Source organism: Quercus robur, chromosome 5, assembly GCF_932294415.1.
Source record: "Quercus robur chromosome 5, dhQueRobu3.1, whole genome shotgun sequence".
Classification (NCBI taxonomy): Eukaryota; Viridiplantae; Streptophyta; class Magnoliopsida; order Fagales; family Fagaceae; genus Quercus; species Quercus robur.
In genome coordinates, this window is record NC_065538.1 from 79,020,067 (window position 1) to 79,045,520 (window position 25,454).

At 35.6% G+C, this 25,454-nt stretch overlaps 1 protein-coding gene across 1 annotated transcript; it reads left to right on the forward strand.

Moving 5' to 3' along the window:
* Nucleotides 1-19,295: 19,295 nt before the first annotated feature.
* LOC126727260 (cysteine-rich receptor-like protein kinase 10) lies at nucleotides 19,296-24,183 on the forward strand. The gene is made up of 7 exons (XM_050432845.1): nucleotides 19,296-20,143; nucleotides 21,647-21,775; nucleotides 21,902-22,104; nucleotides 22,322-22,532; nucleotides 22,655-22,892; nucleotides 23,326-23,476; nucleotides 23,563-24,183. Exons 1-7 carry the CDS (start codon nucleotides 19,342-19,344, stop codon nucleotides 23,875-23,877), a joined length of 2,049 nt encoding a protein of 682 aa, XP_050288802.1. The 5' UTR covers nucleotides 19,296-19,341; the 3' UTR covers nucleotides 23,878-24,183.
* Nucleotides 24,184-25,454: the final 1,271 nt, after the last annotated feature.

A 25,454-nucleotide genomic window follows, 5' to 3' on the forward strand; every position in this document is an offset into this window, starting at 1 on the left:
AACTTATTTTTTATATACAACTTTAGATAACAAAAACTTGAAATTATAACATTTATTTGATGACATATCAATTGATCTTTGATATTCTTGAAATTTTGTAAGCATTAAGAATGTAATAAGAACATGCAATCTAACGATTAGATTTTCAAAATTCACACTCAATATAAAGGTATATGATGAGTTTGTAGGGTTTCTCTCCAAACTAGTTTGGAGAGAAACTTTGTTCAACATATAATTAAATGTTTAATTTTAAAGACATAAAATACACAAAGATTCAGTTTAGAGAACTCATTCACTATGAGAAACTACTGCGTTCTTGTGCGCCTTAGGGTTTTCTAACCAAGTGCTTCTAGATCTTTAGCGTACTTTGAAGGGAATAACTTTGCATCAGACAACAATCAATAAGTTATTGGGAAGTCAGACATGTACTAGGATCTATGCATACAAGAAGAAGTCTCTACAAGATTATGTCCAATTATGGATTGGAGTAAAAATTCAATTGTAGGTTGGTTTTTGAGAGTGGTGATCTAAAATTCACCTGATGATATTTTTCGCATTGTGAGAGGTTTTTTCCATTTTTCAACAAATTACCGTGTCAATTAAATTTCTACTACACTTAATTGATTTGGTGATTTGTGTGTACCTCCATGATTTGCATATAATTTAACCTAATTAATAAACTTGGGTAATTTATTTAATTTATGGGGATCAATCTATAACCCAACATTGCGGATGAAATTTGCAATATTGAATCATTGCAGTTCAATTTTCCAACAATTAGAGTAACTACATACAACTTTTCTGATGTAAATAAGTTTGGGAAAGGAGGATTTGGATCTATCTACAAGGTAATTTGGCAATATCATATAGTCAAGTATCTCAATTGTCTGTCATAATACGTTAGATTTAGAACTTTTTTATTATTAAGGGTTTCATATTGACTATTTTGATGCATCTATAGGGTAGGCTCTCTGATGTACAAGAGATAGTTGTTAAACTACTATCCATAGGTTCTAGACAAGGACATCTAGAATTTAAGAATGAGATCTTGTTAATGGCCAAGCTTCACTACTAGAATATAGTTTAGCTTCGAGGTTTCTGCTTGGAAGGAAATGAAAGGCTTCTCATTTATGACTTTGTGCCAAACGGAAGTCTTGACCAAGTTATATTTGGTATGGTGCCAAAAAAAAAAAATTTATTATTAAATTAATTTGTTTACTAGCCACAAAAATTTTTGCACTATCGAAATATTTTACAACGTATTATCGGATTAAATAAACACTAAACTAGTTTTATTTAATAAAACGGGCCCCATATACAAAGACTTTCTACATCTTCGAGTCAAAGTTCAACAGCTCTCGCCATCTCGGATTACCCACACGTAATTTACTCGTCTTTAGTTCTCATGCTCCCCTTAATTTTTAAGCTAAAAAGAAACCTATCCCATATAGGCGTATTATATAGTTACGCCTTAAAATATACATTTTTTTTAAGTAAATAAAACGTGTGGCATCGAATTTAGACCCAAAAAAAAAGGGAAAAAAAAAATTACATCAACTTAGAACTATTGTGTTTGAAAAGAACAAAGGAAGTTGTCATTCTCGTGAACTACAATTCAATTTCAAGTTTTTCCACATTCACTCATTTCTTCATCTACTTTGAATTAACTAAGGTTTTGCTTAGTCATAAAGGGATCAATTGGCAGTCGTTATCATATTAAAGTAGCATCCATAACGAACCTCCGTCGTCAAAGGTGATTTCTATTTTTGATGAACATCGAAGGTGATTTCCTAAATAAGGAAAGAAGGAAAGGTGGATGAAAAAGGTAAATGTTAATGGCATTATAACTTACTATATACTGATGTGGTAAATGGTAATGCATGTGATTCGTGAATTTGAACTACCTAACAAATAAATGTTTAAAATATATCTTAACAATTTGTGATACATTAGTTTTATAAGTTCAATGAACTAAAATTTATAGTATTCCTAACATTAAACATGAAAGAAACATATCGAGAAAATTATTGTATGCCACTAGACTCAATGGCATGGCTTATGAGTATACACAGATCATCAAAATTTGAGAAATGATTTATCTACATATGAATTCATTCCACTATTGGAATCAGGAGGATGAATTTTTAATTATTTAATCATTATGTTAACTTTTCGCTTCACATGCGTGCTCAGAATGGGACAATAATCCAACTAAAGACGCATACTTTAATATGTGATAAATTAATACTAATATCAAAAGATTAAATTACTAAGAAATGATAAATTTAATTATTTAACCACTAGTTAATAAAAGTGAGAATATAGACATTTTTTTAACATGTGGCAATGTACGCTCTCTCAATTCATACTTCGATTTAATTAATCTCTTCTCAGTTTAGTCCAAGACCATAGCATTCAAGCAATTCTATGGTACTCTCAGTGTGGCCAAACAAAGAATAGGGAAAACCTACCCTAGTCCCTATTATTTTTGCATTTTTTGGACGAGTGAACATGATTTTCCCAAACAAAAAAAGAATAGAGAAACCCTACCCTAAACCCTGTCATTTATGCATTTATTGGATGGGTGAACATAATTTTTCCAAATGATTATTTCTATGAATTCAAGCAATAAAGAAATAGCCCCCCTTTTTTTTTAATATTACAACTCAATGCAAACCAAATATGGGCAATCATACTCCTAACAATATTTTATTATGCTTTAACCAGTTAACTCAACTAATAAAGTTTCTAATGATTGTATAAGAGATTTAGGGTTCAATCCCCACCTACACCAAAAACTAATTGATGTCTTGATCTGATGATAGCTATCATTAGGAGCGGACGTCATAAGTTGAAACTCTCTTAAAAAAAAAAAAAAAAATCACAACAAGTACTTGACCTTAAAATGGCAACAGCAGCCATTAGATGCTCTTGTTTTGTTGATGTTTTGAGAAAGTTTAGTTAGATTAGAAGTTAACACATACGGGAGGGGGAAGTAAGACGCACAAGAGCTTACAATAATTATCCCATCAAAAAGGCCTGTCTTTTGAGGGAATAAACAAGGCTTATAAAGGCTTGTTTTGTTGATGTGGTACAACAAAGATTTTCCAACATTTATTTTATGGTTGCTTTTGGCAAGTACCAAAAATGTTCGTAATTAATTTTGTACAAATTTTACATCAACAATGAATTGACCCTGATGAGGTATCCTCTTTTAAATTCTTTGACGGCTCACTCATTTGAACAAAACTAGTTAGGGTGGCAAGTGCACGGCACGTGCTACTTCTTGTGTGAGAAAATTAAAATAAAATTTTTATTTGATGAAGTATGAAACTATATACATAAAAAAATGTATGTCACACACAAAATTAGGGTAGCTATTTAAAATATGAATATCTATTTTATTATAATAGTTTCTTAGTACTTATTTGTTAATGGCAATATCCACTCACTAAAACTTCTAAGAATGATAACGAATATCATTATCCTCCAACAAAAAGCAATTGAGTTTTGCTAAAACATTGTCACAATATTTAAATTTTCATAATGAAAAATGTCATATGCTACAATTTAACCTGTAAGGACTCAAAAAATAAAAACCCAAGCCCACTTAGATTAGTGGTATCTTATCCCTCAAATCAAACCCAAACAATAGAATTTTTAAGAGAGTAAGTAACTAACTCAAATGCAATACTAGGGTAAGTATAAGTCTAAGGCCGAAAAATCCAAAGTAATGGACAAGCGCAATTGGAATAATAATTTAGGATAATATCCTCCTCGGGCAAATCCGAGGATCAATCTCTTGTATATAAGTTTAGTTCTGGTTCTACATAAGGCAATTCATAATTCTCTTCATCATTCTCTTGGTACTTAGAAATTGTTCCTCCTCTTTTTTGGGGGGTTCCCTTCCTTTTATAGTCTGTTCCCTTGCATCTCAACCCTTCGCCTGTACATCCTAAGGCATTTCTTAGGATACTTGTCCCATCAAGACCCTTCTGGAGGTGATAGAAGGAGTTGCTAGCTGTGAAGTTACTGTTCAGGAGTAATTTCCATATTAATGTAAATGATGAGGTTGGTGCTGGGCATTGAATGCGAAGGTGGGAGGTGTCTCCCTCAAGAAATTGCCTCCTACTAACCTTGTTCCAATTGCATCTCTTCTCCTATCCTTAGGCTTCTGAGGGATATCAGTTGTCCTGATTCTCTCGCTCTCCTCAAGTAGGCAGAGTCCTCGGGGTTTGCTTACGCATCTTGTCCTGGATTGGATAAATTAATCCTTGGCTGAGATTCCTTGGTCCTGGAACCCCCCACAAAACCCTTTCATCAAATTCCTTCAACCATACACAATGAAAATTTTTTTCATTCATACTTTCTTCTTTATCATTCTATATGAGTCTAGGTACAATGTTTAGCTAGCTTAGTTTTTAATGAACACCCATTTTAGGCAAGAAAAAAAGAAAAAGAAAAAAAAAAGACATGTGTCTTGAATTTTCCATTAAATAAATTATAACTTTCTAATCATTATTACCATCAAAAATTAAAAATACGTGAGGAAAATTTTTGGAATGTTAGAATTTAGTGGGAGTATTTTAGACATTACACAATGTAATATTTAAAGAATAATAAGCTTTCGTTAGGGTTTAACTGAGAAAATAACAATATGACATATTTGTTCTTTTCCAAAAATACTAAGAGGAGAATAGCTTGATTTTAAAGTTTAAGAAGGAACTGTGAACTATCCCGAATATAAAGGATGAAATGCGCTTTTATCCTTTTTTAATTTTTGTGTGTGTGTGTGTGTGTGTGTGTGTGTGTTTGTTTGTGTGTGTGTAAAACTATGTGTTTTTACTTAAAATTTTGCGTAAAGATAAAAATACAATAAAAAAATGACAAAATATAGCTACAAAATTAATTGTAGCCTTTGGCTACAACCTTACTAAATATCTTTTTATTGGAGGTGAGTTATAGCCTTAGGTTACAACATTGCTCAATAAAATAAATATTACTACATATTTTAAAAATCTAATCGTTGAATTACATATTCTTTACGCTCTTAATACATATGTCAAATTTTGTGTTAATTGGGTATTATTTACCATATGATCTATAAGCATATATTTTATGCATAATTTTAAATTACAAAAACTTGTAATTTATAAAATTTATTGATGACATAGTTATTGATCTTTAATTTTCTTAAAGTTTTGCACGCATGGAGGATATAAGAATAAGATGTAATCTAATTATGGATTTGTCAAAATTCACATCCAATAAAAAAATATTGAGTAAGGTTGTAGCCTAAGCATACAACCAATTTTGTAACTAAATTTTGTCCTAAAGAAAAATACAAAAAGTCAATTTAAGAAAATTGTACGTGAAATAGTGAATTTTGGCTTGGGTACATTGCATAATTTCCAAAAAGATAGCAAAGCCAGAGTTTGCATCTTTGTTATAAATTGCTTACAAATTTTGCATCTTTACATTTGCACTGAGTTTCGGATTAAAGTGCTTTCTTCTTGGTTCTAACACTGAGCTTTGTTTACTATTCACTTACAAAGTTTGCATCTTTACATTTGTTATAAATTGCTAATATGTGATTAGATGCACATTATGCCTAAAATTCACTATCCTTATATTTGGCTTTTTGTTCAGGTTGGGCACCTATAACAATGAAGAAAGCACTGCTATGGACCGATGGATGATACTTTTTGCAGGCTGCAAAGGAACTTAGTGATCAATGGAATCTCACGCGAATCAGAGAGGACCCGACTGTAGATGTCTGAATGGCAAATGTGAGTCATTATGTTTTTAAAATGTTCAGTGAAGGTAAAGGTTATGAACAATGTAAATTTTCCGGAGAGAGATTTATTATTCTATATTTACGCAAGTTTGGTCGCCTTCTTGGAGTTGATCACTCCACCCTGTCTTTCTACTGGAATTTTTTATTCAGATTGTTACAATTTAGTTCGAAATTTTATTTGAATTTACCTATTGTTGTTACTATCATATATTATCATTCCAATTGTTCAATTAGAATACGAAATTGGAGTCCAATTTTACTATACACGTGTACAATCTAATTATTTTTAATTTTGCTGTCATGTGCAGAAGCCAATGAGATGAAATTAATAACACATTAAACACTCATGCTTTGGGAATCAGTAGTACCAATCTAAATCCATTGGACCTGCTTCGTGATAATACAATTATGAAGGATGTATAAAAACATGCACAAACCCATCTCTCTATAAAAAGAGATTGGAGAGAATTTCTTTTATCAGTCATGGAACTTCAAAAGTTTTTTCTTTACACAAATGCCCATCATGTTACAAAATGACCCATCGTAAAATTACAAAATGAGTACAACTCTGAGGGTTTTATTTTTATTTTTTTATTTTTAAATTTTTTAAGCTGCGAAAATTTCAATCACCAATAGAGATTGAAGATTCAAAAGCGTTGAAAGTTCAAAAACGTGTACAAAAACACTTTTGAACGTTTAGACCCCCAAAAACCAATTTAATCAACACACGCAATATGTTAAACAATAGTGTGCGGAAACTTAACATATGCTATAACATGGTATTGATTAAACAACTATCTAAGCCACAACAAAATAAACCACAGCAGATAATGTAAAGGCAGAGATAGAGAGGAAGGAAGATGCAAACACAGCGATAACACCAGATATGTTATCGAAGAGGAAACCGAAGACCTCGGCGAAAAACCTCTCCGCCGCCCTCCAAGCGGTAATCAATCCACTAGAAAATACAGTTGGGATACAAGGACAGCAATAGACCCTCCAAGCCTAATCTACCCAATGCACCTAAGCCCTCCAAGCTTCTTGCTCCAACGAGGTTGCGCCGAACCTTTTTCTTTTCTAGCTTTCCGGATTCCGCTACTTCACCGTAGCATCAACCAATGAATATTGGCTCCTTCCTAACTGCTTCCCAGAACTCCAAACGACTGTCTCACAGAGATGATAATGGTGAGAACCAGGTTTGGTATAAAGGCCTCTCAAGGATTTGACAATGGAGAGGAAGAGAGTGAGGGATTTTGATGAGACTCTAAGGTAGAGATTGTGGGTAAAACAATCTGGTTTTTCTTTAGGATTTTTCTCTCAAAATTCTCTCTGGAAGCTCTCTTTCAATCGTGGGTTAAAAGGGTATTTATACTGAAGAGGAGTGGAATGCGAAACGTCAGGTTTTTTCCAAAACAGGGGTGGCTCGCGGCTTGACCTCGCGGCTTGACTAAGTCGCGAGTTCCAGTCGCGAGTTAACCGTATGGCCAGTTGTCCTGTTTTGTCCTGTAGTGCTCCAGCTAGCATGACTGTTCATCTTCCAGCATGCTTGGCACGTGTGCAGATTCTGGCGGGTTGAAGCCGCGAGTCCAGTCGCGAGTCCCAGCCGCGACTCTCTGTTTTCTTGCACACTCTTAAGCAATCTTCACACTATCTCACTCACTACCCTTACAACAATCCCACCTAAATACAGGGTTACTAAATGCTGAATTACAAGCAAATTTGGCACGGAATAAAGCCAATTAGATGGTTGAATAAATTCAACCTTACAATCTCCCCCTTTGGCTATTCCGTGACAAAACCCTAAAACAGACTCTAGACTTAACATGTGAGTTGGGAACAGTTGATCAAAACTCACTCACACCTAACTCTAGAAGCTGTGAAGCACTTGAATCATATGAACATAAACTCCTGAAACACAACAATACACCATGATCATTGTAAGCAGAAAATTATTAATGCATATGAAACAGGCAAAAAGAGATCAAGCATAAGATGGAGTTAATGAACAAACCATGGCTTGATCAACCAAGTGAACACCACAAAGTAGTGATCACAGTGTTCATTCACACTTGGAATGAACACAAAGACATACAAGTTAACAAGCACAAGGCAAGACACTTGTATGCTCAACACTCAACCAATGCATAGCTCACATGGCATATGCATCTAGGAACAATCCTACAAGGGCACAAGAGTGACAGTACATAAACCACAATGCAGAACATTTAGATTTAAAATACTGATTTCACATAGCATAAAGGCTGCACTTAAGCATGGTACATACCACAAGGCCTACAAACTATGCATAAAACATAAACCCTCAAAGCTTACAAAAGCATATGGGTACAAACTAACAAATACCTGAATAACATCATCAAACATATATAAAAGTTTATCCAAGAGTATATGAGGAAAGTTAGAAACAGTTATACACCAAAACACAGTGTAACAAAACCAAAATAACCATAAGTTTTGAAGATAAGACGAAAGACAAAAATATGTGTGTGTGTGTACTCCCCCTATCACTATGCACACTTCCCTTTGAACTTGTTCTCCCCCTTACTGAATGCTCTCCCCCTTTTTGTCACGAATAGCTAAAGACTCTCATCCAACTTCCGTTGAATCTCATCTAGCTGAGTCTCCATAGTCTCGAGGCGCATTTGGACATGGTTGTTTGTGGAATAGAGAAGTGCCACAAGCTCATCAACCCGTTTCTGAATATGCTCAAGAACACTGCCAACTCTGTCAGTAGGAGAAGCAGTTTGTGCTTGCGGAATACCAGCCGGTGAAGCTTCAGGAACATCACGAGATGCAGATGTGGTATGTGCAGGTGTCTCTGAGTCAGGAGCAAATGAAGGACCCGGAGAGATGTGAGCATGTCTTAGTGATTTGGAGGAGTGACTTCTGCTCGCTTGAAGAGTTAACAAAGAAATGGGACGTTGACGAGTCAACATTTTACCATCTGCAGGAGGAGTAATGCCAGCACTAAGGATGAGTTTCATGACTAGACTGCAAAATGGAATGATTCCTCGAGCTGTAGATCGACAAGCGGTCTTCCTCAAGTTGTAGTAGATGTGAGCACATATATCAATGGGGGCTCCGGTAATGAGATCACATAGAAATATAGCTCTCCCAAGATTGATGAATGTAGTGTTGGACAGTGGGTAGAGATTGGTGAACATGATCAACTTCAGTGTGGTCAACTCAGGTGCAAACTTTGCGGTGCTGATGGAAGTTCCTGCACTAGACACCTCATGATCGTGTCCTAGGATTTGTAGAATTTCCCCAACCTCTGGATTTCGTTCATCATAGGGAGTTAAGTTCACATTCTGAGGTCTGGTGATGCCGAGAAGATCTGCGATGGAGTCTGGGGTAACACTAAACTCTGTTCCTCTGACCCAGAAAATGAGGATAGGTCCAAGATCAGATGCATTGGAGAAGCATTCCTTGACCAGCTCATCCATTGGATCATCAAAGTTTCCGAACAAGTTTGCCCAGTCTCGTTTCTCAAAGATTCGAGGGATGAAAGTAGTCCCTAAGGTGTTGAACTCTACTACCCGCTCCACTATAGTTGTTGACTTGTCAAACACATTTGAGTAGGCGTGTGAGTTCAGGGGAACTCTGAATCTATCCTCATTGGGATCTTGAGATGCTTGAGATGAAAGACGAGTCCTTTTAGCAACTGGGGTTGCTGGTTCGTCAGAAACAATGTCTTTACCCCTAGAAGATCGACGAGACATCTGCAAGAAAACAGGCCAACAGAAAAGAACCAAGCAACAATACCCCACAAAAGATTGTCAACAAGAGTCAGTATAAACAATATGTCAAAAAAAAAACTGAATATAGTGCAGACCCAAACAATCCTTCCAACCAAAGACGCACAAACTAATACGTGTATCAAACTTGGTGAAAGTGCACCAAGACAAAGAAAGGCATCACAACTGACAATGAGACACGTTAACATGACCAGGATATGCAATAAGAAACAGCATATGAACATTTAGAACAGATAACATGAATCACTCCATCAGAGACATGAACATGGGGAAAATATTGCAATCATGAAGAAACCAATCATTCACACATCAATATTCATGTAAGAGTAATGAGTAAGTCACATGGACACCAAACCCATTTCAGAAAAGATTCTCAGATTCAATAATCAGCAAAATTTCAGAACAATGAAAAACACATTGACTGCTCAGCATGAAAACGGGTGAGAACAATATCAAAAACAGGATACTCCATACCCATTACACATAGAGAAAAGAATAAAGAAAACAATACCAGTCCAAACAGTAACAGAAATATGCAGGAAAAAAGAAACTGAGATTTAGAAAGCAAAAACCCATACCTTTTCTTGATGATTTGGAGAAGAGATGAAGCACCAAAAGGTTTTGAAAAATGGATTCACGAAGAGTTTTGGGAGAAAACAGCAGTTTTAAGAAAGGATGAACAGTTACAAAAGTTCGAGGGAAAACTGAAAGAGGTTTAAAACTGCTCCTGTTTCTGCAAAACACGCGATTTTCGCGACTGGTTCAAGTCGCCACACAGTCGCCAGTTCAAGCCGCCAAAGCACTCAAGAGGAAAATTTTGAAAAATTTTTCTAAGTGTTTTTCGCGACTGGAAGGTCTACCCGCGAGTGAGTCGCGAGCTGAGCCGCGAAAATCTCTGAGTGAATCTCGCGACTGGACCTTCCACTCGCGAACAAGTCGCCAAAACTGACCAGCGAAGATGCGACTGATTCTCGCGACTTGACACACCCGCGACTGAGCCGCCAAAACAGGACAAAACTGTATTTTTGAAATTTTCAGATTTTTCAGCAAAACACTTTCCAAAAACACCTAAAACACTCAAAAATCTTTTTGTGCTTGAATTAACAAAGATTGAGTATGTGAAAACACATTTTATCAAGTACAATCACACAAATGAATATGGCATTTATCAAACATAAACTTGTGTGTTGTGTGTGGATATCAACAATGAAATAGTCCTTTGTCTAATGTGAAGCTTCAATGATCAATTCAACCAAGGCATACACAGTTAGCACTAGATCATGTGACCAATCTCAATTATAGAAATATGAATATATGACTTCCCACACAACTTGATAACATAACTAGGAGTCTTTCATTTGACTCCACTTTCAGCCATAACATTTGATCGTTTGAGGCAATCATCTCTCATTGTGAGAGGGATAAATAACATTTTTCTTTGAAGAATAGGCCTTTGGCCTTTTTGAAAGAAGTTTCACTTTTAATATAAAGTCGCTTACCCTTTTTCCTAGTCAAATACTAGAATGTGCGACAGGCTTTTGCAGCTCAATATCTCTTTTCATTTGGAGATTTACATTTAGTGAGCTCTTTTTAGCAAAAAAAAATAAAAAGTGGGAAGAGATATAGACACAAGTCTATGCATGTTTCAAGATCAACATAACCATTCACTAATCATTCATGACAAGTTTGAAGATCTATTTACAACAATCACATAGATTTCAAGATTTTTCCCAAAGTGATATGAGTGCATGAAAACAAGCAATGCTCGACAATGCACAAAGCCATTAGCACAAAGGTACAAGGCAAAACGAGTTTTAAGACAAAAACTCAACAAAGTCAATCAAATGTTTAGATTTTCAAATTCTTTATGTGATTTCTGGATTTTTGACTCAAGAAACAAAAAGAATGATAAAACACAATTAAGAGATATTCACAAACAAACAACCAAAATCAAAAACAACAAGCATACCAAACAAACATAGTCACAAAGCATAGGAAGTATTAATGCATGAACATGTTGTAATGCTTATGCATGAGTACCCCTTTTCACCCACACGACACTTGCGTTTGGGGTGATTTCCTTAGAGGATTGGGTACGGGAGTTAGGACTTTCAAACCTTCGTGAGAAGCTTTCCAAGCAGTTGGTGAATGCACCAATCATCTTCATCACGTTCATCATTCCGGGATCTCCGTTTTGCTCTCTAGGTTGATCCCCTGCCCACGTTCTCCTATCAACTCTTGGTCCTCCTGACCTTTGAGGAGTAGCACTGTTCTTTGCTCTCAGCTTTTGGCAATTTGGTCGAGTGTGCCCTTGAAGTCCACAGTAATGGCACACATACATTCCTCTAGGACCTCTTTGTGGTCGAGGACGTGACTTGGCACGAGACTCAGACCTGCCCACATACTGATTATGATGATTCAGCATCCGTTGGTCCACCACATTCTTCTTCTCCTCCACCTCGAGGTTCACACTAGTAGAGTCAGCTACAACTGGATCTTTGGACTTCACAAACTTCACTTCTTTAGTGACATTTCCAGTTGAGCTACTTCCTCCGGTATATCCCAGTCCGGATTTGTCTGAGAAGCTCTTTTGAGATGATATAACATCATCAAGCTTCTTGGTGGTGACCCTCTCTATTTTTGCATTTGCTTGAACAACCTCATTCTCAAGGAATCTCACTTTAGTGTAGGCTTCGGACAGCTCACCATTAAGGGTTTCAATCTCGCATTTGGCCTCCCTATACCGGATTAGGAGACTTTTGTAGTCCTCCTCAGCCTTCTTCATCTTTCTCACTGCAGCCTTGGCCACCCTTGTGTATTCGCCAGATTTCTCCAACAATGAATTGTAATTTTCTTGAAGAGTAGCTGTGCTTTCTTCTTCTTCAGCTTCTGATTCTTCAACAATTCCTAGTGAGTCATCCTCACTATGTTCTCCAAGGTCTTGAACAAGCAAATTCAATTCATCCGAAGACTCAACATGAGCAATAGTCATGAAAGCTGAGTAGTTCCCTTCTCCATCACAGCTCTCCTCAGATTCTGATTCGGACGAATCTGAATCACTCAAAGTCGTGGCGTACACCTTGCCTTTTGATTTCAAATAGTTAGGACATTCCCTCTTGAAGTGTCCATGCCCGTTGCATTCAAAACAAGTAACACCTTGTGTGGATTGGGATTCTTTTCCATCTTTCCTCTTGAAATCCCTCTTCTCCCTTCCAGAATTTTGGAAATTTCTCTTATCATCAAATTTTCCATTGTTTTTGAATTTCAAAAACTTCTTGAAATTTTTAACAAGATAGGCTACATCCTTGTCAACCATATCTTCTCCTGACGAGTCTTGATCTTCCACCTTCTCATTAACGGTCTTTAGAGCAATGGATTTACCCTTCCGTTGATTTGGCAGCGACATTTCATAGGTCTGTAAAGAACCAACCAGCTCCTGCACCTTGATGTCGTCAAGATCCTTGCTCTCTTCAATGGCTGTTACTTTGGCACGGAAGCTTTCCGGCAATGATCGAAGGATCTTCCTTACAATCTTAGAATCCTCCATCTTCTCCCCCAAGTTAAACTTGCTGACAACTACTTCATTTAACTTCCCATAGAACGAGTCGAAAGACTCATCCTCACTCATCTTGAGCTCCTCAAACCGAGTGGTCAGCATTTGTAACTTGGTATCTTTCACCTTCTTCGTGCCTTCATAAGTTGTTTCCAGAATCTCCCATGCATCTTTGGCAATAATAATGTGAGAAATCCTGTGAAATTCATCTGGAGACACACCACAGAAAATAGCATTTAGTGCTTTACTGTTAGCATTAGATGCAGTAAGTGCTGCCTTATCCCATGTGGATTTGACTGCTTCAGGTTTGGTCCAACCCATCTCAACAGCATCCCACACGGATTCATCAATAGAGCATAAAAAGGCTCTCATACGAACCTTCCAAAATGCATAATTACTTCCATCAAAATATGGAGGTGCATTAAGGGATTGAGACCTATCCATCTCAAAAAGAAAGGGAGTCAAGGATCACACAATGGTAATAAAACCAAACAGATGTGTACCCGCTCTGATACCAATTGAAAGTTAAAAAACGTGTACAAAAACACTTTTGAACGTTTAGACCCCCAAAAACCAATTTAATCAACACACGCAATATGTTAAACAATAGTGTGCGGAAACTTAACATATGCTATAACATGGTATTGATTAAACAACTATCTAAGCCACAACAAAATAAACCACAGCAGATAATGTAAAGGCAGAGATAGAGAGGAAGGAAGATGCAAACACAGCGATAACACCAGATATGTTATCGAAGAGGAAACCGAAGACCTCGGCGAAAAACCTCTCCGCCGCCCTCCAAGCGGTAATCAATCCACTAGAAAATACAGTTGGGATACAAGGACAGCAATAGACCCTCCAAGCCTAATCTACCCAATGCACCTAAGCCCTCCAAGCTTCTTGCTCCAACGAGGTTGCGCCGAACCTTTTTCTTTTCTAGCTTTCCGGATTCCGCTACTTCACCGTAGCATCAACCAATGAATATTGGCTCCTTCCTAACTGCTTCCCAGAACTCCAAACGACTGTCTCACAGAGATGATAATGGTGAGAACCAGGTTTGGTATAAAGGCCTCTCAAGGATTTGACAATGGAGAGGAAGAGAGTAAGGGATTTTGATGAGACTCTAAGGTAGAGATTGTGGGTAAAACAATCTGATTTTTCTTTAGGGTTTCTCTCTCAAAATTCTCTCTGGAAGCTCTCTTTCAATCGTGGGTTAAAAGGGTATTTATACTGAAGAGGAGTGGAATGCGAAACGCCAGGTTTTTTCCAAAATAGGGGTGGCTCGCGGCTTGACCTCGCGGCTTGACTAAGTCGCGAGTTCCAGTCGCGAGTTAACCGTATGGCCAGTTGTCCTGTTTTGTCCTGTAGTGCTCCAGCTAGCATGACTGTTCATCTTCCAGCATGCTTGGCACGTGTGCAGATTCTGGCGGGTTGAAGCCGCGAGTCCAGTCGCGAGTCCCAGCCGCGACTCTCTGTTTTCTTGCACACTCTTGAGCAATCTTCACACTATCTCACTCACTACCCTTACAACAATCCCACCTAAATACAGGGTTACTAAATGCTGAATTACAAGCAAATTTGGCACGGAATAAAGCCAATTAGATGGTTGAATAAATTCAACCTTACAAGCGTGAATGGATCTTTTGGATAAACATTGTCACCAAGGTTCATCTTTCTGTGTAAAATATATATACTGCTAAGTTTTGTGAATGAAATTTTCTGGTTAATAATATGAATTTAGATTTAACTGAGCCTTTTAAACATGAATAAACTCATGATTAATAATATATCCATTCCCGTGCGGTAGCACGGGACTACATACTAGTTTTAACTAATAAGAGAGACCAATAATTTATTTCTCTTCCACACAAATCAAATTGTCCCCTTTTTTTTTTCCTACTAAATAAATTGTCTTACAACTGAACAAATTCTCAAATAAGAATTTTATCAAACAATTGAAGTGCAACAATAATGTCGTTAGAAAGGAAGCCCTTGCATCATACAGAATTTGATCTTACATTAGGGCTAAACCAGCCTAAACAATAATCCTAGAGTAAACCCATGACAACATGAACATGGTGCAAGCAATGCTCATTAGGCTTTCCTACCACATAACCCTGTGAAACTCTGGAAAATGAACAGTTTAACTACTCTTCAAGCTTAGAAATTTTATAAACAAAAGTCCAGCTTGAGAAAATGAGGCTGCCGAATGAAAGGTCAAAATTTGGCAATATTCATAAGACTTTCTTATAAACGAATAAGTCATAAACAATTATGCCACCAATTTAGTGATGCAAATGCTCACCCTCTAAAAAAGAGTAACAAGAAGATTGAGGAACAAATTTCTAAAACTTTAATCAACCGATCCTAGTCATGTACTTTCCGAGGATGAGAATGTGATGGGAAAGGTGGGCGATCAAATCAAATCATGATCATGAAGAGGAGATGGTGGCTGTGTTGTATGAAGAAATGTATGAAAAGAGAAGTAAAAATAAATAATTAAAAAAACAAAATAAAAAATAAAAAAAGGGAAGAATTTGGGTTGGATTGGTCAAGCTTAGGGATTGTGATTGGGCAATTTGGGAGTGTACTCACGAATTATCCAATAATTTTTTAAGACTTAGAATCGGTTTGAATCTTATGAAGGTATTTCATCTAGTGGCAATAATTTCTCGTTAGAGTCGTCCAAACGGATGCTCGGTCAAATTTAGATACTTTTCAATCCTTGGAGGTACAGAATTCAACATCAGTTGGCGCCAAACTAATCTCTATAGTCTATACCTCATTCGAATCTGGGCAACTTTTGAGTTTTTCAAATTCTGTAGTCATGAAAAGGTGTCATGTATTACGTATACTCCGTATTAACATTTTTTTTTTTTGTTGCTAAATCTGAATTAATTCTATATTGGAAAGATTATTTTCTAGAACTAAAAGAAAATGCCAAAAGACTAATAAATCCAATAACGTTTTATGACATCTTCACTTTATAAAATAGTTTTTTTTTTTTTTTGGGGGGGGGGGGGGGGGTAAATTACAACAACTTACCCGAGGTTTGGGATAACATCAAGCATATCCAAAGGTTTTAAAAAATTGGTCATGCTAACGAGTGCCCTTAGGGCACTGGTTAAGAATCCAGTTAAAGAAAGTCTTTATAGGAAAAGAAAAAAAGCAATTAATTAATATTTTGATAGTTTTTTTCATTTATCATAAAAGTAATGTCAAAACTTTCTTCAATTGGATTCTTAACCAGTGCCCTAAGGGCACTCATTAGCATTTCCCTTAAAACCTTAAACACAAATGTCCGTTTGTTTAATCTTCTAAACAAATTTTTTATTTCATTTATATTATCCATTTCTTTCACTTTATTCCTTGCCCAAAACATAAACCTTCTCTCACTCATTCTGAAGCTCAAACCAGTATATCCAAAGGACTTACACAACCATGTAGATGTAGTTAAGAACCATTCAAAAAGAATCTTACTAAACTATTGTATCAATTTTCTAAAACCATACACAGTCTCATTTGGGAAAAAAATTTAAAAAACATTTAAAAACAAAAATCTCACTACATCAAATGATCAAACCAAGATCAACCCAATAAGATCTAGCATCACACTACACAATCAAATATATATCATCTCAACCAATCAACCACCAAACATCATGGGGATATTGGGCTTTTGCCCTTATTTTGCAAAAATAACAGTAATATGTCCTTATTTTGAAACTATTTACGTCTGTGTCCTTATTTTTAAAACTCGATATTCTCAAAATCAAGTTATATGTAAATTTTTAATTGAAACTTGACTTTAACAAAGTTGAGTTCACTTAAATTTTTTTTTTTTAAATTAAGTGGCAAAATATGCATAGAACTCAACATTGCTAATGTCGAGTTCCACTTGTAACTCGATTTTTTTTAAAATCAAGTACTAAAACAGGGATATGGACCTAAATAGTTTCAAAACAAGGATATTGTGCTAGATTTTTTTATAAAATAAGGGCAAAAGCCCAATATCCCCCAAACATCACACCTTAAAAGACCTAAATAAAAAAAAAAATAAAAAAAAAATCAAAACAAAACCCAGACCCACAACAGCAAGCATCAAGTGATCCAACAACTGCCATCTACAATAGCACCACCCATCACTACCCACTCATCCTCCTCAAACCCAAATAGTTCCAAACATCCACCATCACATGATTCACACCTCAAGCCCAAACATCAATTCACACCCACGATGGCAAGTTCCACCTGATTGTGACCTTGCAATTGCCGCCCACCACTTATCATGATCAAGCAATAGTCGTCCACCATTGTCCTAGATTGTGACCCACCCAACTGTCATCCTCCTAAATCCAGACCCAGCCACCTGGCTTTCAACGACGACATATGGCATGGGTCTTGTAGGTAAATCGGTACTAAAACCATGGTGGTGGAGTTTGTTGTCCTTGCTGAGTCTAAAACCTTATAGCTTTGATCTTAAGCTTGAGGGAGAGAGAGATATTTTTCTGGTGTGAAGAGAGAGAGAGAGAGAGAGAGAGAGAGACACTACAAAAAAAAGGTTCTATGGCCGCGTTTTTAAAACGTGGCTATATGTCAAAAAAACGTGGCTATAGCCTATAGCCGCGTTTTTTTAGGCCACGCTTTCTAGTGTGGCCTAAAACCTGTGACTATAGGACTCACGGTCCTATGGCCACACTTTTTAACCGCGGCCCAAGACCAGGTCCTATAGCCGCGTTTAAAACGCGGCCTAAGGTTGTGGTCTTGGGCCGCATTTTAAACGCGGCCTAAGGTTGTGGACTTGGGCTGCGTTTTAAACGCGGCCCAAGGTTTAACCTTAGGCCACGTTTAAAACGCGGCTATATACCCTTAAATTTTTTTTTAAAAAAAAAAACTTTGATTACCAAAAATTAATTTTCGGTAATCAAAAGTTTTTTTTTTAAATTAAAATTAAAATTTTTAAAATTAATACTTTCAAACTTTAAAATTTCAATTTTAAATAAATAAAGAAATTCAAAACAAAAATACAAACCCAGCAAATTCAAATTCAAACAAAAACCCAGAAAATTTCAAAATTAATCAACCACAACATGTTCTAAAATACAAGAAAACAGTACAAGAACACAAACAAAACATCTCCTTCAACGAAAAAGAGTCCATATGCTCAAACAAAAAATTAATCAAAACACAATCAAACAAAAGAAAATAATTTTCGGCCATGGGTCAAAGAAAAATAAAGCAAAGAGAGATAATTTTACTAAGAATTCCTGACCCAAAAAAAAAAAAACTTGTCTAATTCTATTGAAGCGGCGGAAAGGAAAAAGATAGGGCAAGAGATACTAACCAGAGAAATAGATCAGCACCAAAGAAATTCATTCTTTCGAAAACCAAATAAACCCCAGAAATCATTTTCTTTCTATTCATTCTATTTCCCCAGTAAACAAACAGAACACAAGAAACTCAACAAAACCAAAACTTTAGCTAAAAAAGAAGAAACCCGTCTATGGCCCCGTTTTTATGAAACGCGGCTTCAGTCCATCTTGGGCCGCGTTTTTTATAGCCACAGCTTAAAAAACGCGGCCCAAGACCCCCGCGTTTTGTAGTGAGAGAGAGAGAGAGAGAGAAGAAAATGGTATTTTAAAAAATGAAATAGAATAGTTTAATACACGGTGCACAAATGGCATTAGTGTTTAAGGACCAAATTGGTCATTTTTTAAAACCTTTAGATGTGTTTGGTATTACCCAAAACCTCATGATAGATTGTTGTAATTTACCCTTTTTTAATAATTTTTTTATTATTATAAAGGTAGATGTTTAATTCATATTTTAAACATCGGCCATAGACATGCATATATGTTCACGGTCAAATTTCAGTTGAAGCCTAAGAACATTAGTGTCTAAAAGTTTTTGTCTATTTTAAAATAATAATTTATCTTTTCTATTCTACGCAATTATTTTGTAAATGAGAATTGCATTCAACGATTATCTTTTCCATTTTCCAATTCACCGATTAAAAAACAGCAACCACAATGACATTTCATCTACCGTCTACCTAAGCAAGTCAAAACAAATCAATTCAATTTAATTTATAAACTAATTTCTAATTATTTATTTTAAAAGGTATGTGTTTTTGTAAACATTAAACATTAGTCCTAAGTCATAACATAAGAATCTGTTCATGAAAGATTTTCTGTTGAAGCCTAAGAGGTAAAATGTTTTCCCTCCACAACTACAGAGTATTTCTGCTACTATTATTTGCATTCTTAACCCTTACCAGCTCCATTAATTCACAGCCCACCCTCAGACACAACGATTGTTATGGATCAACTGGAACTGCCAACGCCAGTTGCAATTCCAGCCTCACAGCCCTCTTTGAAACTTTATCATCTAAAGCTTCCCAAAACTACAGCTTCTACAACGAAAGCTCTAATATTAGCATCTACAGCCTCTACCTGTGCCGAGGTGATGTTTCTAATGAAACCTGCAAAAGCCGTGTCAGCTCTGCGACACAAGAAATCAGAAATCGGTGTCCATCTAGTAAGACTGCCATCATATGGTACGATGAGTGCACGTTAAGGTACGCCGATGTTAATTTCTTCGGCAAGCCAGATACTCAGCCATGGTTGATCATGAATAATGTGGAGAATACTACTTCACCTGGGCAACCTAATTTTTATGCACGTGGTTTGTTGGAACAACTGATAGGGCGTGTCAATGAAAAAGATAGGTTGTTCGAGACTGATGAGCAGATAGTGAAGATTGGCGATAGGTCCTTGCCGAGCTATGGGTTGGTGCAGTGTACTAGAGATCTTGATGTTGGTTCGTGCGGAAAGTGCTTAAGCGACTTGGTGGTTGAAGCCCAAGTCTGTTGCGAATCCAAAATCGGATGGCGTATCTCTGGCCCGAGTTGCTCTCTGAGGTATGAGAACTACTCTTTCACTGAGCCGCAACCGGCGCCGCCAGCAACTCCGCCGTCCCAATTGGTGCCGCAAGCACAGCCCTCGCCTGATAATGGTAAGAAATGTTGATTTGGTATTTTCCTTGAAATCCGATCTGCACATCTTTGCTAGTTTGGGCTTATTAAGTAGTTCATTTACATCGGTCAATTTGGATTTAGGACTCAAAATATTGGAATTTTTTTTTTTTGGTCGTATTGGACTCGGGACAATCACTTGATTTGACAAGTAAAAAAAATCCCAAGATCATGGGAAAGTTAGAAAGTATTTAGAGAACAGACGTAACACTGTTTTCTCGTATAAAGGGTGGATCTATCATTTTTATGTTAGATGAGAGAGTACTTTATGGGATTAAGATTAATAAATTCATTTTGCACTGGAAAATCTAGTGACACAAACGAAGAAGAGGGGGTGAGTTTGTTGGGCGTTGTGGGTGAAAATTGGGTTGTTTTGAAGAACGGAGTGGAAGAGAGTTTCGGCTGGGAGGTTGAAACTTCAAATTGAAGGCTTGGCTTGATTTGTGGATGAAAATTTTGGAAAGCTTTGACTTTTGTGCAAAGTTTGGTTTATTAAGAATTATTTGGTATACCATTAAAGCGATATAAAGCGATTTGCTAAATGCCTAAATGATAAATTTTTAGCATTTAACGTATTAAACATTTAAAAAAAAAAAAAAATCACCTCTATTGAATGTCTTAATGTCAAAATAAATTGGCATGTGCTACCGTATTCTTCCATTAGAAGGGCACTGTAGCAATGCCACTTATTTAAAATTCATTTTTAATTTAAGTTTTGCTCTTCTTTTTCATTTATTTGTTTTGTGTTGTGCTTTGAGCTAATATTATTTTAATATGTTACATGGAATAATAGAAAATGAGATGTATTCTTTTTTTTGGCTGGGGGTACTGTTATTTTTCTTAAATATTACTCAGATTTTTTTTTTTTTAAGTTCTAATTTAATAAATGAATCAATTTTATTACCATTTGAATGAAATTTTTTATATCTTGCCATATTGGTTGAAATAACAATATATTGTCCAATTCAGTGAAGTGTAGCAGTCCTGTGTGCCAAAAGGGTGTATCGTACTACGGTACTAGTGTTAGATGATCATTTAAAAAAAAAAAATGCCAATGATAAAGGCTGCAGTAAATTTAAAAATTACTGTATTTAAGAAGAACCTGATTAAAGGGGAAAAAATTTCTAAACAGAGCACTAAGGATAATAGAACTTTTACAGAGTAATTGGGATAAAGAAGATAGGTAAAACATCTACTGAAACTACAAACATGAATGTTTACTTCACTACTTGCATATTTCCATTCATCTGGAGAAGAGAATCAAGTGCCATTCCCAATTGGCTACTAAGAGACTTCGTTAAACGGTTAATTGATTGTCTTAGCCAAATGATAACAATGATTAAAATGGTTGCTAATAGATTTGATTTGGCTTATCTGTGATAGTTTGGGCAGCTTATATGTGCTTGCATTTATTGATATATCAATGATTTGTGGTCGTAAGTTCATTTAAGCATTCTTAGGTTATATTATATGATGAGCAACAGGAGGTGGAGGAAAGAAGACAACAAAGATCATAGTCATTACTATATCATCAATTGCATCAATTGCAGTAGTTGCAGCTCTCTTCGGTTTCTGGTATTATTCATCCTCTGGCAGGAGGAAACAAGAACGAGGTAAATTTAGTTTAGCCAATCTATTGAAAGTGATTTTTTTTTTTTTTCCCTAATAATTTCTATTAAATATTTGTTTCCAGACAGTAATTAAATATTTAAAAAATATATATATAATTTGTTATTCAGATAGGGAAACAGGCCAAGAAATTCCACTTCGAAATAATTTGGCAAGGTCACTTTCAATGCACTTAATGGACAATATGCATGCAAGGGATGATGACGACAGTGGAGAAATGCATTACTTTGATTTAACTACCATATTGACTGCCACAAACAATTTCTCTGATGTGAATAAGCTTGGAGAAGGTGGTTTTGGCCCAGTTTACAAGGTAAAAGACAAATCAATTATTTTATTATATGCATTTTTTGGAAATTATTTGATCATTTGCATTTATATAGCAATAATCAGGATCAGTGACAACTAAATGAGTATTATGATCATTTGAGTATAGGAGAATTGAACTTTAAATGAACAACATGTAGCAACCTATGTCGTCTATCAATACTGTGATAAGTTTTCACTAATTAAGTTTAAATTGCTTCTAGGGCAAGTTGATTAATGGAAAGGAAATAGCAGTTAAAAGGCTTTCAATGAAATCTAAACAAGGTCTTGAGGAGTTTAAGAACGAAGTGATTTTAATTGCAAAACTTCAGCACAAGAATCTAGTGAGGCTCTTGGGATGTTGCTTAGAAGAAGACGAAAAGCTTCTAGTCTATGAATTCATGGCAAACACTAGTCTTGATGCCTTCTTGTTTGGTATACTCTTTCTATCTCTCACACAAACACAGACTCACATTCACTCACTAACATTTAGCACCATTAATTCATGGAAAAACTTTCCTATATATATAACCAACATCCTTAATATTATAATGTAGATCCAAACAAATGTAAGGATCTAGATTGGGCTAAACGCAAAAACATTGTCAATGGGATTGCCAAGGGCCTTCAATACCTACATGAGGACTCTCGGCTCAAAATCATCCACAGGGATATGAAAGCAAGTAATGTATTGTTGGATGATGAGATGAATCCTAAGATATCAGATTTTGGCACTGCTAGGATTTTTGGGAGTAATCAAATGGAAGCCAACACTATCAGAATCGTGGGTACATAGTAAGTAATCTCTTCAGTACTGCATCCACATTTTCATTTCTTAAATCATTGATACTGCTTTCCAAAGAAAAAAATTTTCAAGACATGATAAAACTTAAGTTTGGTCCCCTTGCATGCATATTTAGGGAGAGTTCTGGTGTAATCTAATTGCGCCTCCTTGTTTTTCAAATAATGTAGCACACATTAAAAATTAGCAATAAAATCAAGCTGAAAATTTTGCAAACTCAATGGTTATTTAAAAATAAAACGGGGAGAACTCTAAGAACAAGGAATTGCAAGTTCGTAAGCTCACTTTCCATTAGTTATGGTTATGTCAATGTAACTTTTTCTATTAATGATACTACATTACACTAAGGATAACTCTGCGTCCATTCTCTTTTATTGTTAAAGAAATTGTACTGTATTATGATTTTTTTTTTTTTTTTCCCAATAGTGGATATATGGCTCCAGAGTATGCAATGGAAGGGCTATTTTCAATGAAGTCCGATGTTTATAGTTTTGGAATTCTAATGCTAGAAATTGTAAGTGGAAAAAAGAATAGTGGCTTCAATCATCCAGACCGTACACAAAGCTTTTTGTCATATGTACGTCTCTCTTATTTGTATCTTGAACTTAAATTAAGTATTCGTTAATGATTATGCACTAAAATAAAATAAAAAAACCATGATAGGTATGGCAACTATGGAATGAAGGCAAAGGAGTGGAATTGATAGATCAGACCATAGTTGATATTTGTCCAATAAGTGAGGCTCTGAGATTGATCCATATTGCGTTGTTATGTGTCCAAGAAGATCCAAATGATAGACCTACAATGTCAAGGGTCAATCTCATGCTTGCAAGCAAATCAATAAATCTTCCTAAGCCATCAGCACCTCCATTTTCTGTTGGTAGATTAATCATATTTGATCAATCTTCAACAATTGGCACTGGAACTGGAACGGGATTTGTCACATCTGATCTATCTTCAACAAGTGCTTCTAGCTAGTGAAGAGATTAACCCGATCATGATATTCAACAAGTGTTTCATCTTCGTACAAATGTGGCAGGTTAGGAACAATAGCTCTTGTATAAACTTACCCTACTTCTATTCTTGTACTAACTAATTCTTAGAATTTAAATATATTTGCATCCACATCGGAATTAGATTGAATTGGCACATATACAGAGATTTAATTACTACGCGTTTGAATCTTTGAAGACCTTCATCTTGAGTTTGTTGGTCCTAGACCCTAATTCATTATTCAAATTTTGATATGGTCAAGGATGATTTAGTGATTTGTTATTAACTTTATTAATTATTATGATTAACATTATTATGTTAGGGTGCAAGAAAATTGCAATTTTATAGATTTTAGACTTTGGAGAATTTTGAACTGTGGATTTAGAATGTTGCTGTTGAAAATTTTTAATTGAATTAGGTTATGAGAATCTTGTAATTTTTGTTAGGCTGATCTATCCTTTATATTGAATTATGAATAGCAGTACGTGTTTGGTTGCTGAGAAAACAAAGGAAAATGAAACATAGTCATAGTACTACGTAAGCATCTTTGTCCATAAATTTTAATAAATTTACATGGTGATTACCATGTTGTTATTATGGAGGAAATTGTGTTTTTATGTTCTTTTGTGATGATGTTAATATTAGTGAACAACATTTATTTTTGAGTGTTCTTGTTTATTAGTTCTCTTATCTATATATACATATAAAACCGAAGATTTTGGAGCTCCCACAAATTTCCACATCAGCATAATATTTTTAAAAAAACATAATAAAAAAAAAAAAAAAAAAAAAAACGTAATAAAAGTTTTCTAAAACCCGATGCTCTGCCTTTCCCTTGCGCGAACCCGACTTTTTTCTGTCCAACGTCTCTTATGCTCTTTCATAAATTCTTAACTCTTCGACAACTTCAGAAGCCAGAAATACTTCCTTAGAATTATCCCAAATCTGCCAATCTGATGCTTCTCTTTTTGTGTCATGGTCTCTTCTCTTCTTCTACTTTGTTTCTTGTGAGCTTTGCAATACAATTTTTTCATTGTGGTCTCTGCGTGTTCCTCTACTCTCGGTCTTCTTCGTTTTTTCTATCAGATCTTTCTCTGTTGGTTACCGCTTCTCTCTATTGGTTTTTGAGTTCTGCTTTGGGTTATCAAGTTATGAATGAAATAGGGAAGTTAATCAAAGAGCGGACAATGGAACTGAAAGTGAAAGAGAATGAATTTGAGTCTATTGATGGTTGCATTAAAGAGAGTTCAGATAAAATTAAGTCAAAAAAGAAGATATTAGATTTGATAGAGAAGAAATTGATAGAGCAGTCTAAAGAAGTTCAGTCTAAGGAGAAGCAACTTGATTCAGTCGAAGAATTGTATAGAAAATTTTGTGAAGATTTTGAGCTAAAACAGAGGGAGTATAATGCAATCCGAAGATCTATTGAAGAACTCAACGAGGAACTTGAATTTAAAGGAAATCAACTGAATTCTAGACAGAATTTGATTAAAGAGTGTGACAAGGAGTTCAAATCAAAACAAGAAGAGCTTAGATCAATTCAGAAAGCAATTGTGGAATGC

What these genes read in the sequence shown, in the direction of transcription:
- LOC126727260 (XM_050432845.1), top strand. Translation starts at nt 19,342, where the DNA reads ATGTTTTCCCTCCACAACTACAGAGTATTTCTGCTACTATTATTTGCA. An exon ending in ACAGCCCTCGCCTGATAATG is followed by an intron (nt 20,144 to 21,646) that starts GTAAGAAATGTT and finishes GATGAGCAACAG; the next exon opens with GAGGTGGAGGAAAGAAGACA. An exon ending in CACAAAGCTTTTTGTCATAT is followed by an intron (nt 23,477 to 23,562) that starts GTACGTCTCTCT and finishes AAACCATGATAG; the next exon opens with GTATGGCAACTATGGAATGA.